This window comes from Hemibagrus wyckioides, linkage group LG04 (genome assembly GCF_019097595.1).
Source record: "Hemibagrus wyckioides isolate EC202008001 linkage group LG04, SWU_Hwy_1.0, whole genome shotgun sequence".
NCBI classification, from domain to species: Eukaryota; Metazoa; Chordata; class Actinopteri; order Siluriformes; family Bagridae; genus Hemibagrus; species Hemibagrus wyckioides.
This window is the reverse complement of record NC_080713.1, coordinates 18882912-18898440: the sequence shown is the minus strand read 5'-3', so window position 1 is coordinate 18898440 and position 15529 is coordinate 18882912. Positions and strand designations below refer to the sequence as shown.

Genomic DNA, 15529 nt, shown 5'->3' with positions numbered 1-15529 from the left:
GGAGTGTGTTTATGGTTATTTTTGACCATTCCTCAAGAAGCGCATGTCTGAGGTCAGGCACTGATGTTGGATGAGAAGGCCTGGCTCGCAGTCTCCACTGTAATTCATCCCAAAGGTGTTCTATCAGGTTGAGGTCAGGACTCCACACCAAACTCACTCATCCATGTCTTTATGGACCTTGCTTTGTGCACTGGTGTGCAGTCATGTTGGAACAGGAAGAGGTCATCCCCAAACTGTTGTCACAAAGTTGGGAGCATGAAATAGTCCTAATTGTTCCTTTCACTGGAACTAAGGGGCCAAGCCCACCCCCTGAAAAACAACACCTGAATTCAATGATTTGGAGAGGTGTACCAATACTTTTGGAAATATAGTGTATACTGCTTTAAATGAGTTAAAAACACGTTGGATTTGTCCAACAGTTGCTTTATTTTCCGTTTCACACTCCTGTCATTCGCTCCTGCAGGAATGAATTGTTTATACAGGCTTAATAACACTAGGTGGCGCAATTGCAAAGAAAGCGTCTTCATTCATTTTTATTGCCCTATAATAGTTAAAAGAGCGCATTTTGTCAGCGCCTGTGCTGTCTCATAGATGATTTTTTTCTGACCTCGATAAATAGTACAGAGATTTCTCACATATCTGTGTTTTTTTGCAGCGGAAACAGCAGGAGAGAGGTGTTTTGGACAGAATGCATGGAATCTGAATACACACACACACACACAAAGAAGAAAATGGTAAGAGATCCGATATTTACTAAAGCATTTTGAAGTTAGTTGTCTATATGAATTATTTAACTGACCTAAGCGTAGTGCTACTTTTATTTATTATTTTGATATCTGACTGATGTTATGTTCTTGTATAGCGACCTGGACATTTAGTTTTGATTAACTGCATATCTTAAAATCTTCAGAATCTGACTCAAGATTAAACAAACAAAACAGAAAAAGGTTCAAAGTTTATTATAGCTAAAATATGTCTTCACTGCCTGAAATGTAGCTGTACTTAAACATACAGTGTTCAATGTGTTGCTTAATATAAATGACAAATAATTACATTTTGTTGTGCACATGAGAGAATTAACTGATGTAAATGCAACCGTTTGGTTGTCAGGCATTTACAACATGGTAATACCATGTGGTTAATATATAGTAATAAATGATAAGTATTGTAATTCTCTATTATGGGATGTGTCAGTATTGTCAGTCATCAGCAACGAAAAAAAAAATCACTGAAATGTCAAACCTTTTTTAATATCATTTATATCCTTATGAACACAGAAGCGACAGCACAAACATCACAGAAAGAAGGAGAGAGAAACAGAGAAAAAGAGATAATGAGAGAGAGGGAGAGAGAGAGACAGAGCTCTCAAGGGCTACACTCACTGAGGAGAGCTCAGCTGAGTGATTGACAGGTTAATTCATATCACAGTCTCTCATCAGCATGCTCGGTCCTCACCATCAATTTCAATCTCTGAATCAAGCTTGTACCCGCTGCACAGCAAGAAATTGCTCTTCGCAGGACAGTTGCTAGCTTAATGAGTGCATTTAACATCTGGGATTTAATAACAAATGCTAGTGTAACTGTTTAGATCTAAAAATAATCTGAAGTGTTAATGAGATGAGCTTGAATATGAAATGTGTTTTTTTTTCTTCCTTTGACATATCACTCTCATTAAAAGTGTATCATTAATTAGGTAAATATTCATTAGTGTAGTGAAATATGTCAAGAATATCTCCACCCGTGGTCTTGCAGTTTTGTAACAGAACACAGGGCTACATACATCCACAGGGGTTTGGGTTGAACAGCTTTTTATTATCTAATGTCTTTTATACAAGAGTTGAGATAAGACAGAGGCAGCTGAATAGAGCAACAGATGACAAGCTGCCAGTGCACATTAACAAATCCAAATAAGGTTTGTTTTCTTTCTTTTTTTAAATTTTAGCGGAGAGTAAATTTTATGATCATATTTTTTCAGCCTTTATACTTCCCCTGGGCTTTATGGGAACATCCTTTCTTCTAAAATGTACCCTGTTGTAAAAGGGTACAAATAGTTTGAAACAGATGTGCTTGGTTTCTGCAGGGACGATTTTATGATTTTGACATTTGTTTTGTTTTGCGCTTCTAGACTTGTGTATATACATTATTGAAAAAGTAGTTATTGAGGGATGGGAAGGAGAGAGGGACTGAGAGACTATGTCTTTCTACTCTTTTAATCAGCACCGTTTCAGAATGCTGCAAGCTAGAACAGTTATATGCACAGGATTTATCTACTAGCGCCAGAGGATATGGACAAACACAGTTATTGAGCAATTAACACAGTGCTGTGAAATCCTCTTAACAGTATTGGAGACTGGCATTTTGCCCATTGACTATTGAAATCTCTATTTTCAGGGGGATTGATTGGATGGACGATTGCATTAACCAGCAAAAAGGTGTACAAGACATTAAATGTGATGCCACTAATGGAAATATGGCTGTATAACCAAGACCACTGGAAGAACACTTAACATATTAATCGTAAACACTTGAACAAACATACGCTTTAAGTCTCTTCCACACTATTCACACCTTTTTTGCCCTACTTGCTATATTTTATTTCACATAGAGATTTGCTTTTTGAGAGCCCTACAGACTCCTACATTGCCCAATACACACCCACTAAATCATACACACTCACACAAGCCTCAAGAAACCATGGCAGAAAACATGAGCTCCAAGATGGAGAGTAGCTCCGTGTCCAACATCTCCCTGCTGGGCCAGGGAGACTCGGTGTCCAAATCAGTGGAGTATAAAACCGTGTCCGTGTTTCTGGTGGTGCTGGTATGTGGTGTGGGAATTGTTGGCAACATCATGGTGGTCCTGGTGGTCCTTACTACACGACACATGCGGACACCCACCAACTGCTACTTGGTGAGCCTTGCTGTGGCTGACCTGACGGTGCTGGTGGCGGCTGGACTTCCCAACATCTCTGAGAGCCTTATGGCCACGTGGGTATATGGGCAAGCTGGCTGTCTGGGAATTACCTACCTCCAATACCTGGGCATCAACGTGTCCTCCTGCTCCATCACAGCCTTCACAGTGGAGAGGTAGGAGAGTGAAAAGCCTAAGTGATTACACTAAGTGAAAATAAAACACATATGCTATCAGAGGAACTCTTTTATCCTTGTATATGAAAAAGTTAATCAGATCTGATATGGTATTTACTCAGTTTGGACAGGTCTTGAATTATTAGCTTTATTTAGTATAAGTTCAAAATGATAATGAGGTTTAATACTTTCTCTTTATTCAGTTTAACATAATTAATTTCTCCAGGTAAACAAACATGCAATAAAAAGTCAATGCAAGTTAATTGATATTCTTGTCTTGTTCTCTAATCCTTTCTCAGATACATAGCCATCTGCCACCCAATGAGGGCTCATACAGTGTGTACAGTCTCCAGGGCCAAGCGTATCATTGCAGGGGTGTGGGCCTTCACCTGTGTCTATTGCATGCTTTGGCTCTTTCTGGTGGACATCCAAGTGAACAGCGATGGACGCGTCCAGTGTGGGTATCGGGTCTCCCGAGACCTCTACCTGCCCATCTACCTCATCGATTTCACCATTTTTTATGTCATTCCACTGCTGCTAGCTATCATACTGTATGGCCTCATTGCACGAATCCTCTACCTGAACCCACTGTCCCACCCACCGGATTCAGGCACCGTCACAGCCCCCACCCTCAGGAGAAGCTGCAAAGAGCCTGCGGATGCAAGCAAAGGAGTTCGCCAAGGACGTCCAAAAAGTGCACCCTCATCTCGGAAACAGGTGAGTGTATATCTGTTATATCTAGACACAAATCCAGTTAATCTGTCATAATTGAACTGAATATGTTTGTGTGGAATTTTATCACTGGTGTATTGATTCATAGAAAGTTCATAGTAAAAAAAAACAGAACATGATCCAGAAACATAAATGTAAATCAGAAAAGCATATTCAAAACCTGAAAAGCAAATCAGAAAATGCATCAGTGAGTACAAAAATAGTGAACCTCTATGAACCTTGCATGCTTGATTCATAAACTCAGACTAATGCACATGTAACAAGTCAGTGATGAGACTGTACTGAGTGTTGTACTGACACTCAGTACACATTACATACAATACACATCAGGAATACTTGAGGTAATCAAGATTATTTGTAAGATTCTAAAATGGTTTCTTGCAAAAGGTAAAATTAAATATCTTAGTTTTATAACCTTAATATACTCACAGGAAAAACAGAACCTTAGAAGGGCTTTTTTTGTCTTCTGGCTGAAACCTTAAAGTTTGTTCTCTATGTAAAAGTACTTTCAGGCAGGAAGAATTTCAGTAATAGGTGTTTAGATATTTATTCGTAAATGTATTTTTCAGTTTGTGCTTTATTAAATGTTATACTTTTATATATTGTTATACTGTATATAGTGTTATACTTTTATATATTTAGTTTACAGCTTTCATACTATGATATAAAAGTGGCATAAACAACAGCAGACACAATTTAAACAAGAATCACAATTATATCATCAGCCAGAATTTCATATTGCCATGTCTAAGCTGTACTAAATTCATTAAGAGAGCTTTTTGTCTTGTACTTGCTTCTACCCTGTGGGGCTCCAAAAGGGCAACACAAGACAACACTTGTCACTACCTGTAGCAGCTTGTCACAAAGCCAGCTTTTCCTATGACAGTACATGGGGTTAGTTTACGTATCTCACCATGTGCAGGGGGTGAAAGGGAATACCTGTATATTCCTTGCCTACAAATGTCTGTAAAATGTGTATATATATACATATATATATATATATATATATATATATATATATATATATATATATATATATATATATATATATATATATTTAAATGTATCACTCATTACAAAAACTAAAAACTTTTTTGTGTGGCTTTAGAGACTGAATACCCGAGCTCTCTGTACTTATTTTTGAGCACTCAGTAACTGAAATGATTCTACATGTGTACGTTCCTTTAGAAAATGTTTTTAAAGACAAACACAGATGTTTGGGCATAAATTCTAATAGGAAATGAATGATCTAATAGCTATATGAATGCAACTCATCTAAGCACAGTGGAGATCTTACAGAAGGAGGAGGATACAGAGGATACTATGACGATACTGAGGTCCAGACCTCATTAGTTTCAGAAGCATTTTTTCACCTCCCACGTTTGCCTACAACAGTTTTTAAATGAATTGTGGAAACAGCAACATCCTGATGATGTAATAATACAATGTAGCTTGCTAAGACTCAACTGTCCTCAGTGCAGTACTTTATATTTTCCAATAGATTTAATCACCTGTTATGTTCAGAGAAGAAGTTAAACTGCATACTAAAGATTGTTAAACTGCTTACCGAAATATTTAGCTTGATAAATAAGAGGTAAGGAATGGTGGAAGCATAACAGAAATATTTGTGAACTACACCAGAAAAAGTGTAGTTCAAAGTGTTTAAAAGTTTGGGATCACTTGGAAATGTCCTTGTTTTCCAAAGAAAAACCCATTTATATGAAAGCGTACAATTAATCAGATGATTTTTAAAGAAGGATCTTCATTGTCAAACAGAGGCCCATTATCAGCAACCATCAGTCTGTTTCAACCTCATGTTATGTCTGCTAATTCACCAAATTAATCATTTTATAAGGCTGATTGATTGTTAAAAAACTATTTTGCAATTGTGCTAGCACAGCCGAGAACTGTTAGTTTAGTTTAACAGGTTAGTTTAGTATCTGGAGCATCAGGAGTTGATGGGTTTTTTTTCAGGCTCAAAATGGCCAGAAAGAAAGAACTTTCGTTCTTTTCATGGTAAGAACTTATCTTTCCCTGCTTTACTCCCTTCATGGAACAGCACAAACTGGCTCTAACCAGAACAGAAAAAGGAATGGGGGACAGGCACTGGTGTACAACTGGAAAACAAGGACATTTCCATGCGATCCCTAACTTTTGAACAGTAGTGTACTGTATATTCTTTATTGCTATATAATGAAGCTGAAATTTTGGTTCCGGTGATCACTCTGGGTTCCAGTTCTGCTGTATTACAAGCATCTCAAAAAAGCAGCATCCTCTCTCAGTTCCACTTAAACATGACAAGTATAAATTTAAATATCAGATAAACTCTTTAAAATTGCGACTAACGTTTAATCACAAGCAGAAACGTACATGCTGTGTTTATGTTCCAATGCAAAGTGAATGTTTGCATATGTTTGCACACATATTTTAAGTACAGTTTTGACCGTGCATATGCAAAGCAACTAGCGCTGTACAATGCCACGAGTGTAACGTGTTCCATCAGGAGTGCTTTATGTGGTGGCTTGTTACAGAGTGTTAATAAATGCAAGATGATGTACGTATGTCACTTGGCTGTTGATATAACCATCAGCTGGGACCTGCTGGTGAAGGACATGAGGCATACAAATTAACATGTGTGCATGGCCAAGTCATTTGTACAAGATGATATTTGGCTACAGGCACATTTCAGAGAGACATTAGGGATATAACGGGTATTTCCCAGCCATCACTGTGTAGGATTGTGCCCACGGTGTTTGATTGCCATGATTTCTCTTGGCCTGACATTTATTCAGTTTCCCTATACACCAAGGCACAACAGGACTTCCGTGCAATGCGAGTTCAGGATGGACTTAAGCTGTCCTCTTTTACTCCAACAGAACTGGCTATTGGTCAATATTTCATCACTTTTTTATTGTCTTTAAGCAAATTTTGTTGCATTTTTTTTCTCAACTTAATCACCATTCTAAGCAGAAAAATATTTGAGAAGCTGCTGAGAAAAAGACTGCAATACACACTTGTAAAGGAAGTCTAATTGCAGGTGTTAAACTCTCTCAAGTTTAAAACATTAGCCATTATAATTTAACAGAAAAGGTCTTAAGAGGAGACAGGCATGGAAGAATACCTACAGAATAATTTGTGGGTATGCCATGATGCATAGCCACAAATTAAATGCACAAAGTGGCCCCTTTTCCATAAGCCCAAATCTTTCAGATGAGATTCATTTATAAATACCTCAGACAAAACATCTCATTCAAACTGTTCTACAAAATATGTGATTCACTTAAACATTTACTGATTACTCCTACACCTGCCATTAGACAAGTATACTCGAGTTCCAGGTAAACAAGTTTTCTGTTCTTTTTTTTAGTTCCACAATAGCAAGTAGCAATTATTGTCCATAGTAATTGCATATATGATACAGTTTCAGTAAATAGAGATCATGGGCTAGAAAACATTCCATTGTTTCGTTTAACATGCTGATTATTGTCATATTAACAACAGAACCAAAGATGATATATGTTGCGTATATTTATTTATTTATTTTTTTTCATAGATTATTGGCTTTGCAGCTATTTTTTTTTTCAAACAAGAACAGCTCTCTCACGCACACACACACACACACACACACACACATACTGAACATATGTGTTGGTTCTATTTGAGTACTAAGTGTAACATCTAATCATAATTTTATGATCTTGTAATTTTACAAAAGTTAAAAAAGCGCACATTTTTTTTGTAAAAAGTCTTTTTTTGTGGCTGTCATGTGATTGTCATGACATTTGGCAGTATTATATCATTATTAGGACATTTTGTTCATTCTGGTTCTCACAAAGAGTTAAAAACCTGCTCCACACACACACAGACACCCACACACTAGCCCCACTCAATGTAATGCCTCTTCATGACCAGAGGTGAACTTCAGACCAGCTGTCAGTCTGTTGCCAGAATGAAGACTTACTAGAACTTCCACTGATCTTGTGTGGGTGGGTGAGCCCATATGACAATTATGTGTTTGCTTGGGTGTATAAGTGTGTGTGTGTGTGTGTGTGTGTGTGTGTGCACGTGCACTCGTTGCTAGTGTGTGGCATAGATCATAGATTAAAGAGGGCTCCACTTGAGAAGAAGATTTGCATAATATTATTTGTGGTGCTCAGTGAAGTACACTTAATGCTCCTGATGTTTCTGCTCTCACAGATCAGGAATAAGTTCTTCCCCCCACCTCATTTCTTTGTTCTACCCACTTTTCCTCCACACCTCCAGCCACTTTCATTGCACAATTATCTCAACATTTCATAAAGTTCAGAAAGCTTCAGGACGTTCACAGAGCTCCAATGGATGGGCATAATCATCAGATATGAGAAAAGTTATCTGTGCTGTGAATCAGATAATACTATTGTTAAGCTAACAGCTCCCCCTTTATTTAGCTAAATTGTAAGCAGCAGGCTGCTTTGTTTGTGTCGTGTTAAGAGCTTGATTCTGGCTGATGAAGAATCACAGTAACCAGAGGTATTTGTAAATGTCACTGCTAGTCACACTCATTATCTAGCACTGTGATAATTAATGGAGCTCCTCCCAGTCTCATGCAGCTTCAATTAAAACGTGCTGAGAATTTGTCACGACCATCGAAGGTCTCGCTCACCAGTTGTCAGTCTGTCTGCGGTGTAGGATGACAAATAGCAATTAGCCTTGCAAGATCCATTTTATTCGCATGTCAGAGATTTGTAGTGTTTGTTTGACATTTTCTGTACTCCAGGGTATTTTTTTACTTAATTTAATGCAGCGAGACCTAAAAAAAAAAGGAGTCCGCAATCTGTCAGCAAAAAGCAATTCAGCTAAGAGTGTATTTTATTCTGAAAAACAAAGGAAATAAGAGGACAGGAGAAGGCTTCATTCTCAGGAAATGGGAAACTAAAAAGAGTGAAGAGTGGAGTATGATGGTGATTCTTCTACAGCCCTCTCCCTGAGGTTATACACTACCTGTCTACTCCCTGTCACCATGGCCACAAAGCCACAGGCAGTATGAAAATGTGCTACTCCCTCTCTCCCTCACTCAGTCACTCACTCATTTCCTCACTCACGCACTCCCTCTCTCTCTCTGCCCACTCCCTCATGCACTCCCTTATTCACGCACTAACTCATTTCCCCACTTGTTCTCACGCTCTCTCCTCATTTCTTCTCTCTCTCCCCACTCCGTAACGTACACCCTCACTCCCTCCCCCACTTGCTCCCACTCTCTCTCCCCACTCACTCACTCACTCACTTGCTCCCACACACTCTCTCCTTCCTCCCTCCCTCCCTCCCTCAACTTCTCTCTCTTACTTCCTCTCCACCTCATCCACAAACTTTTTTCCCCTTGTAATGTGGAAAACACTTAAGTTTACATACATACCCACCAATTCAGACAGAAAGTTTCAGTGTGACTCATGAAATAAGTCACGTCTCAGGTTCAGAATTTCATTTAAGCCACTCAGTCTTATTTTATTTTTGCTGTTAAATAAGTACCAGGGTTGAAAGTAACATGGTTGAGCTTCAGCAAATACACAAAATGTGGTTAAGTAGAATCCATGCTAATGGCATGAGGACATTAACAACATTCTAATGATTAATGAAATCATACACAGTATGACATGTAGTGAAATGCTTTTTACGACTGTCCTACATTTGAAGAAAGAATTTAAAGTGTGTGGACAAGAAAAGTATAGGGATATAGGTAATAAAAATATATATAGAAAAATAGGAAGAATAAAAACTATCCTAGTAGAAATTAAAGACATGATAAATTATGAAAAACACCAACAGTTATGTAAAGTCAATTGTGTATCGTGTATACATATACAAATATATGTGTATATAAAAAATATATATATATATATATATATATATATATATATATATATATATATATATATATATATATATATATAAATAAAAGTAAAAGTATGTATATAATATAATAAACATAAATAATAATAATAATAATAATAATAATAATATAATACAATATATTATATATAATATAATAATATGATTATGTAATATAATATAATATAATATGATATAATATTTATAAAAATATATAAATAATACATATGTATAAACATCTATAATATATAGTATATAGTATATACATGTATGTAGATAAAAAAAGACAAATATAAATATAAATGTAATGACAATAAATAATACGGTATGTGCAACGTGCATACATAAGATAAATATATATATAAGGGAAAATATAAATGTCCAATTTTAACAGGAATAACGATATCTATTGTACAAATACCAATTGTAACAGTAAAGCTTTCACCATGTTTGAAATGTCTGGGATATTTGTATTTGTAAAAATTGCCATGTAATATCAATGAATCGACCTCCCAGGATTGGAATCAGTCTTGTAGGGTTACATGACATCAAAAGCTCTTCAATATCTGCACATAACAATTGTTACATCACTTTTGGTATCGAGTTGAGTATTATTGTTGACATAGGGTTGCATCATGACGTTGTTGAGGAACTAGAAACTAAGGGTCAGAGAATGCTGTTTAGTGAGCAGTGTACTGATTCCTTCTGTTACACCTTTCACTATAGAACACTGTTAAACAGCAGTTGTTCAAGATAATGTTACTACCACATGTTATGTTCAGGAGACATTCTCTAGAGCATCATTTGCAACATTTATCTTGATTTATTTTTTCCAAATAAACGTGGAATTTAACCTAATGAGCTAAACTCACACTTTAATAGGAACACCTGAGGCTTTCTGAGAAGCACTTGACCTGTATCTGCTTGATATATTGCATTGTGCTACTGCATCATAAGTGGCTGATTGGATAATTGTGTGAATGAGCAGGTGTACAGCTGTTCCCATTAAAGTGCTTTACCATATTATGCTCTCATATATTCATAGTTGTATGGATTCTATCACTATGTGAAATGATACCAAATATTTCTTTATACTCAAGCAGTAAGGTAAAGTACAATAACATAGAGGTGAGCTGTAAATCTGAATGAGCTCTAACATTGCTGTCATTGGTAAATGTAATACTGTGTGAGCTGGGTGATTATCTGCCACTGTTTGTGCTCTTTATTAGCTGTATGAGCTTTGTATCTGCTTCCAGCTACAGCTACTGAAAGGTATACTGCCCATTTTTTCGTTCTGGTGGATTGGATAGAGAGTGGTCATTGTGCTCATAAAATAGATCCAAAAGCATCTGTAAACAAACTGAGACAAAAAAAAAGCGTCGTTGTGCTCAGTGCTCTGGACACACTTAGCAACAAGCACAGAATCAATCCCTGGGAGTTGCTCAGAACAAAAAACAGAATCAATTTCAGGCAATAAGAAGCTGGAGGCTAATGCAGGAAGGAGAATTATTACCTTTATTGGTAACCCACATTTAAACGTTTCTGCTAAGAAATTTCAAATAGCTCACAATTCATCTTTAAAATGACCACTTTCAAACTCCACCAAGGTCCTCATAGTGGGCATAATGACAGAGAAGGACACTTTGCACGTTTTCTTTGCATTCTCACCCTGGGTGGTGCAGTTATGCTGAGCTAAAGCACTTATAGGTCTAAATGTGGTCTGCGATCAGATGTACAGATTATGGTGAATAACATAAAAGCTATATTACAGATCACCCTTGCCACTGTCCACTGTTTTCCTGGTCACATATAGTCTCAGAGACATCATTAATATACCCAAACTGTGTCATCTCAACTCTCCTTAGGTCACCAAGATGCTTGCTGTGGTGGTGGTCCTTTTTGCCCTGCTGTGGATGCCATACAGAACCTTGGTGTTAATCAACTCCTTTGTCAGCACGCCTTACCTGGACGCCTGGTTCTTGCTTTTCTGTAGGACATGCATCTATGCCAACAGCGCTATCAATCCCGTAGTTTACAACCTGATGTCTCAGAAGTTCCGCTCTGCATTCCGCGGCCTGTACCGGTGCCAGCAGCCAGTCAGCCATCAGCGAAGTCTGTCTTCAGTCCAGACCAGTTACACTGTAGCTAGAGACCCTCGAAGCACTCACATCAGCAATGGAACCAAGGAAACCGTCAAGAGAAGCAGCTGCACCACTGCTAACCAGCAACCAAGCATGGAATGCCCCTTGGGTGAAAAGAAAGATGCCACAGAGAATACCGGTATTGACAATAACGGCATGGATAAGCAACAAGAAAAGACAGATGAAACTGACAGAGTCAAGGATCGAGGCGATATTGCAAACCTTGCTACAGAAACTGAAAGAAAAGCAATTAAAAAAGAAGATAATGGTCCTGGCTTGGAGAAAAAGAATGATAGCCAATGCACTGATATTAGAAAAGATATGGAAAACTGTAATAATGTTAACAATGACATGACTCCAGACATTAGCCATTCTAATGCAGAGAAGGCTGTGCCAGCCTCTGATGAGATGAAGCCAGCACTTGAGCAAAATGCTACTGAATTGATGCACAGCACATTGTAATAAAACCCCTAATGTGTCATTCTTAAAGATTTTCAAGGGAAATCATATAGGGGTGGGAGTTGTATAGATTATTGCCCTGATTTGATGCTTGTGGTTACAAAAAAATAAATCTGAAGATTAATGTAAATTTCAGACGGGATCCAAAAGAGCTGCATGTCTTTGCACTTGCTGATGAGACTGCTATGGATTGCTAAAACTTGGACCTTCTCTCTACATCAGTGTTATTGGATGGGGGATTCGCCAGCAACACCTTCCCCCTTCTTCATAGGCTTCTGAAGGTTTTGATGTGTTCTTTTCATCCATATTATATTAAAACAACTTGCCTGATCTTCCTGGAAGGAGAAGAAGAAAGTAATGAATCCAACTAAGTGAGTCCATAACCCACTTCTGAAAGATCAGAGAGGGTCGCACAGCAACTGCTACAAGCTGCTTTTATCTGATAACATGGCCCAGAGCATCGGGTCAGCACAAACATACATCTATGTTATCCGTTCAGCCAACCGGAGGCATTTAGAGGCTGGCACTGAGCCAGAGAAAGAGCAGAGAGCATGGCCAGGGGAGCTGACTTGTAATGCATGAACATTTGTTCAACATAAAAGCCTGTGCTTTAAGAACATGGTGATGGTTTACAACTGTTTCATCTGCCATCATGCCCAGAGGCATGATTGAGTCCACTGGGTGGCTTTTGTGGAATGGATGCAGATTACACCAGAAAGGGGAAGAATCAGACATCAATTTACAGACTCATCTACTTATCCGTTTGTTTATATCGAGTACATGGGACATTTTAGGACAACCGATGCTTTCTGTTGAAGCAAATGAAGAGGTATATATTCGCTATATGTATGTTACTGATATGTGCTGATCTTGAAAAGATTTGAAAGCACTTCTTTGTGTACCCAGTGCCAAAATATTTATTTAAATGTTTCACATTTATGTGACAAGCAGCCATAAATATGATTTTAATGACGCTATAACGACTTAAGCACCATCATGCATAAAGTGTGTTTTAAGTTGTTCTTTTAAAGTCTGTTCCCTGTTGTAATTGCTTTATTGTGACGCCTGTAGTTTATGCTTCTCTTGTGCCGTTTCCTTAAAAGGAGAGATTATGATAAGATCTTGAAATTGTTTGTGGCTGGTTTTGTGGCTTATTAAACTCATTTTAGCTGTGCCACACTTAGAGTTCTGCCTGGAAGTCGGAATTTTCATTTATCTCATCAGGCATCTTGTTAGAAGAGCCACCACCATTCTGTTCGTCGCCGCTTTAGTGCTTGAGCTATTATTTCTGTACTGTCACATTTCATTTGATGAGCAGTGAATGAAGCCAGCACCAGTGTAAAGAGGCTCATTTCAGAGTGCTAAATTGGAAAGTGTGTTATGCTGATGTCTTCGCCACACAACACTGTTTTTCTGATTTTAATTGCATTGGTGACAGGAATGAAAAAAAAACAAACCCCAAAACAAATAAGTTTTCTTTTAAGGCTGGAGAAAATGCATGGCTTTGCTGAGGATTCGTTTAGCTAAATTGAATTTGTTGCCATCGCAGAAAACCCATGAGGGAAAATATAACACCTTCGGTGTGCTGCTTGTAATAGTCTTTTTTTAATCCACTTGATATTTGTTCAGTTCATAATGTTGAACTTCTGGAATCAGAGCTTGATGTATGTGCGAGTTCTGTGAGCATCTCAGCCTGTGTTTATTTTTACATGCAGAAATTACAGTATTATTATTATTATTATTATTATTATTATTATTATTATTGTGTTCACGCCTGTTTCCTTTTGCTGTCCTTCGCTGTATGAAGAATAAAGCTGAATAGATGCATACATGCAAAATATGAGCTTAACGGGTTCATTTATTTTTATTTGCATTGTTCAAGGAAAAATACAGAGATGGGATGTAATCAATCGGCATTTAAAAGATAATAATAGTGATTTCTTGTTTTGAGGGTGTACTGAAGTATGTTGAGGGGTTTTGCAGGTGGTTATTTTATTCTAGATGAATATGTTCCTGAAAAACACAGTCTAACAATGCTGAAAGAAAACTCAGTAGTGAGTATAAGAACAGTGTGTTTTTTTACACTGAATGTAAGCTATTATTTAATTATGCATTTTAATAATTTACTCTTGCACTAAAATTTAAAAGTATATCTATTTTACTCAGTTGAATGGTTTAATCTTACAGGGCTGTATTCAGACCTCAGTAAATATGGATTTAAGGTGAGTTCAGTAATATATTCAGAATATATTAGACTCCTATGAGGTGTCTATGTTTGATTCTGATCTTTATATTGTATTAGTCATCTGTTTTTCACTTATTAAATTGCCCCTTGCAGTTATGTTACAGTGTATTTCATATGACAGAAAAAAAAAAAAACATCCAACCTTCCACAATTTTCTTCGAGTCTGCATTTTCCATCCAGAGAAATTTCCCGAATGTAAATACTGACATACAATAAGTCATCGACTGACCATGGCTCACAATTACATATACCTACTGAGATAAAAGAGAAAAAAAAAAAACTTAATCCAAGCCTGCTTTTTTGCAATGGCCATTATACATAAGTTACTTTAAACAATGTATATTTTTATTAAAATGCTGTGTGTCGTGCTAAAAATTTACTAGGATCCTTGTCTGGTTTGGGACTCTAACTAACTAACTAAAAACTAAATGTTTTTTTCTTCCAATAACTCATACATTGATAATAATGTGAAAATGATTTCACTAGTCATCGACCATTAATACCCATAAGCCACCTTCACCCCTTATCTTCCCTATATAGGGTTTCAAATCCATTTCTCACCTGCCTTTTGGCTTTTTTGGGGACAGGCAGTATGGAAAAGACTTTTAATCAAGCGAGAGATCATCACCAACCTTACTGATCACATAAAAGACTGGCAGAGAACCTAATATTAACCTTATCCAGAAACTGTTAATCTGGACATACTGACGACGGCAAGAAGAGGATCCAGCAAGGCACTGGACTGAGCTGGGGTGCACACACATAAACACAGAGGTTTGTCTTACCTTGTCTACTGATATTATTAATAATGCAGCTAACGTTTTGCTACACCTAAAGTTAATCCCAAATTTTAGGTTTATTTTTTGTATGATTTCTTTATTTTTGTTTGTAATTTTTTTTAAAATAAGCTGCAACACCAGCCAAATGTCCTAACATTCTACCAAACTCCGTGGGGAAATAAGATTTAAAACATCATACACACAGATACATCGCTTCCCTAA

At 37.2% G+C, this 15529-nt stretch overlaps 1 protein-coding gene across 1 annotated transcript; it reads left to right on the top strand.

The window, feature by feature from the left end:
* Window positions 1-555: 555 nt before the first annotated feature.
* On the top strand, window positions 556-14067 carry trhr2 (thyrotropin releasing hormone receptor 2). The gene is made up of 4 exons (XM_058387167.1): window positions 556-734; window positions 2392-3086; window positions 3386-3803; window positions 11549-14067. Exons 2-4 carry the CDS (start codon window positions 2695-2697, stop codon window positions 12284-12286), a joined length of 1548 nt encoding a protein of 515 aa, XP_058243150.1. The 5' UTR covers window positions 556-734; window positions 2392-2694; the 3' UTR covers window positions 12287-14067.
* Window positions 14068-15529: the final 1462 nt, after the last annotated feature.

What these genes read in the sequence shown, in the direction of transcription:
- trhr2 (XM_058387167.1), top strand. Translation starts at nt 2,695, where the DNA reads ATGGCAGAAAACATGAGCTCCAAGATGGAGAGTAGCTCCGTGTCCAAC. An exon ending in ACAGCCTTCACAGTGGAGAG is followed by an intron (nt 3,087 to 3,385) that starts GTAGGAGAGTGA and finishes ATCCTTTCTCAG; the next exon opens with ATACATAGCCATCTGCCACC. An exon ending in CACCCTCATCTCGGAAACAG is followed by an intron (nt 3,804 to 11,548) that starts GTGAGTGTATAT and finishes AACTCTCCTTAG; the next exon opens with GTCACCAAGATGCTTGCTGT.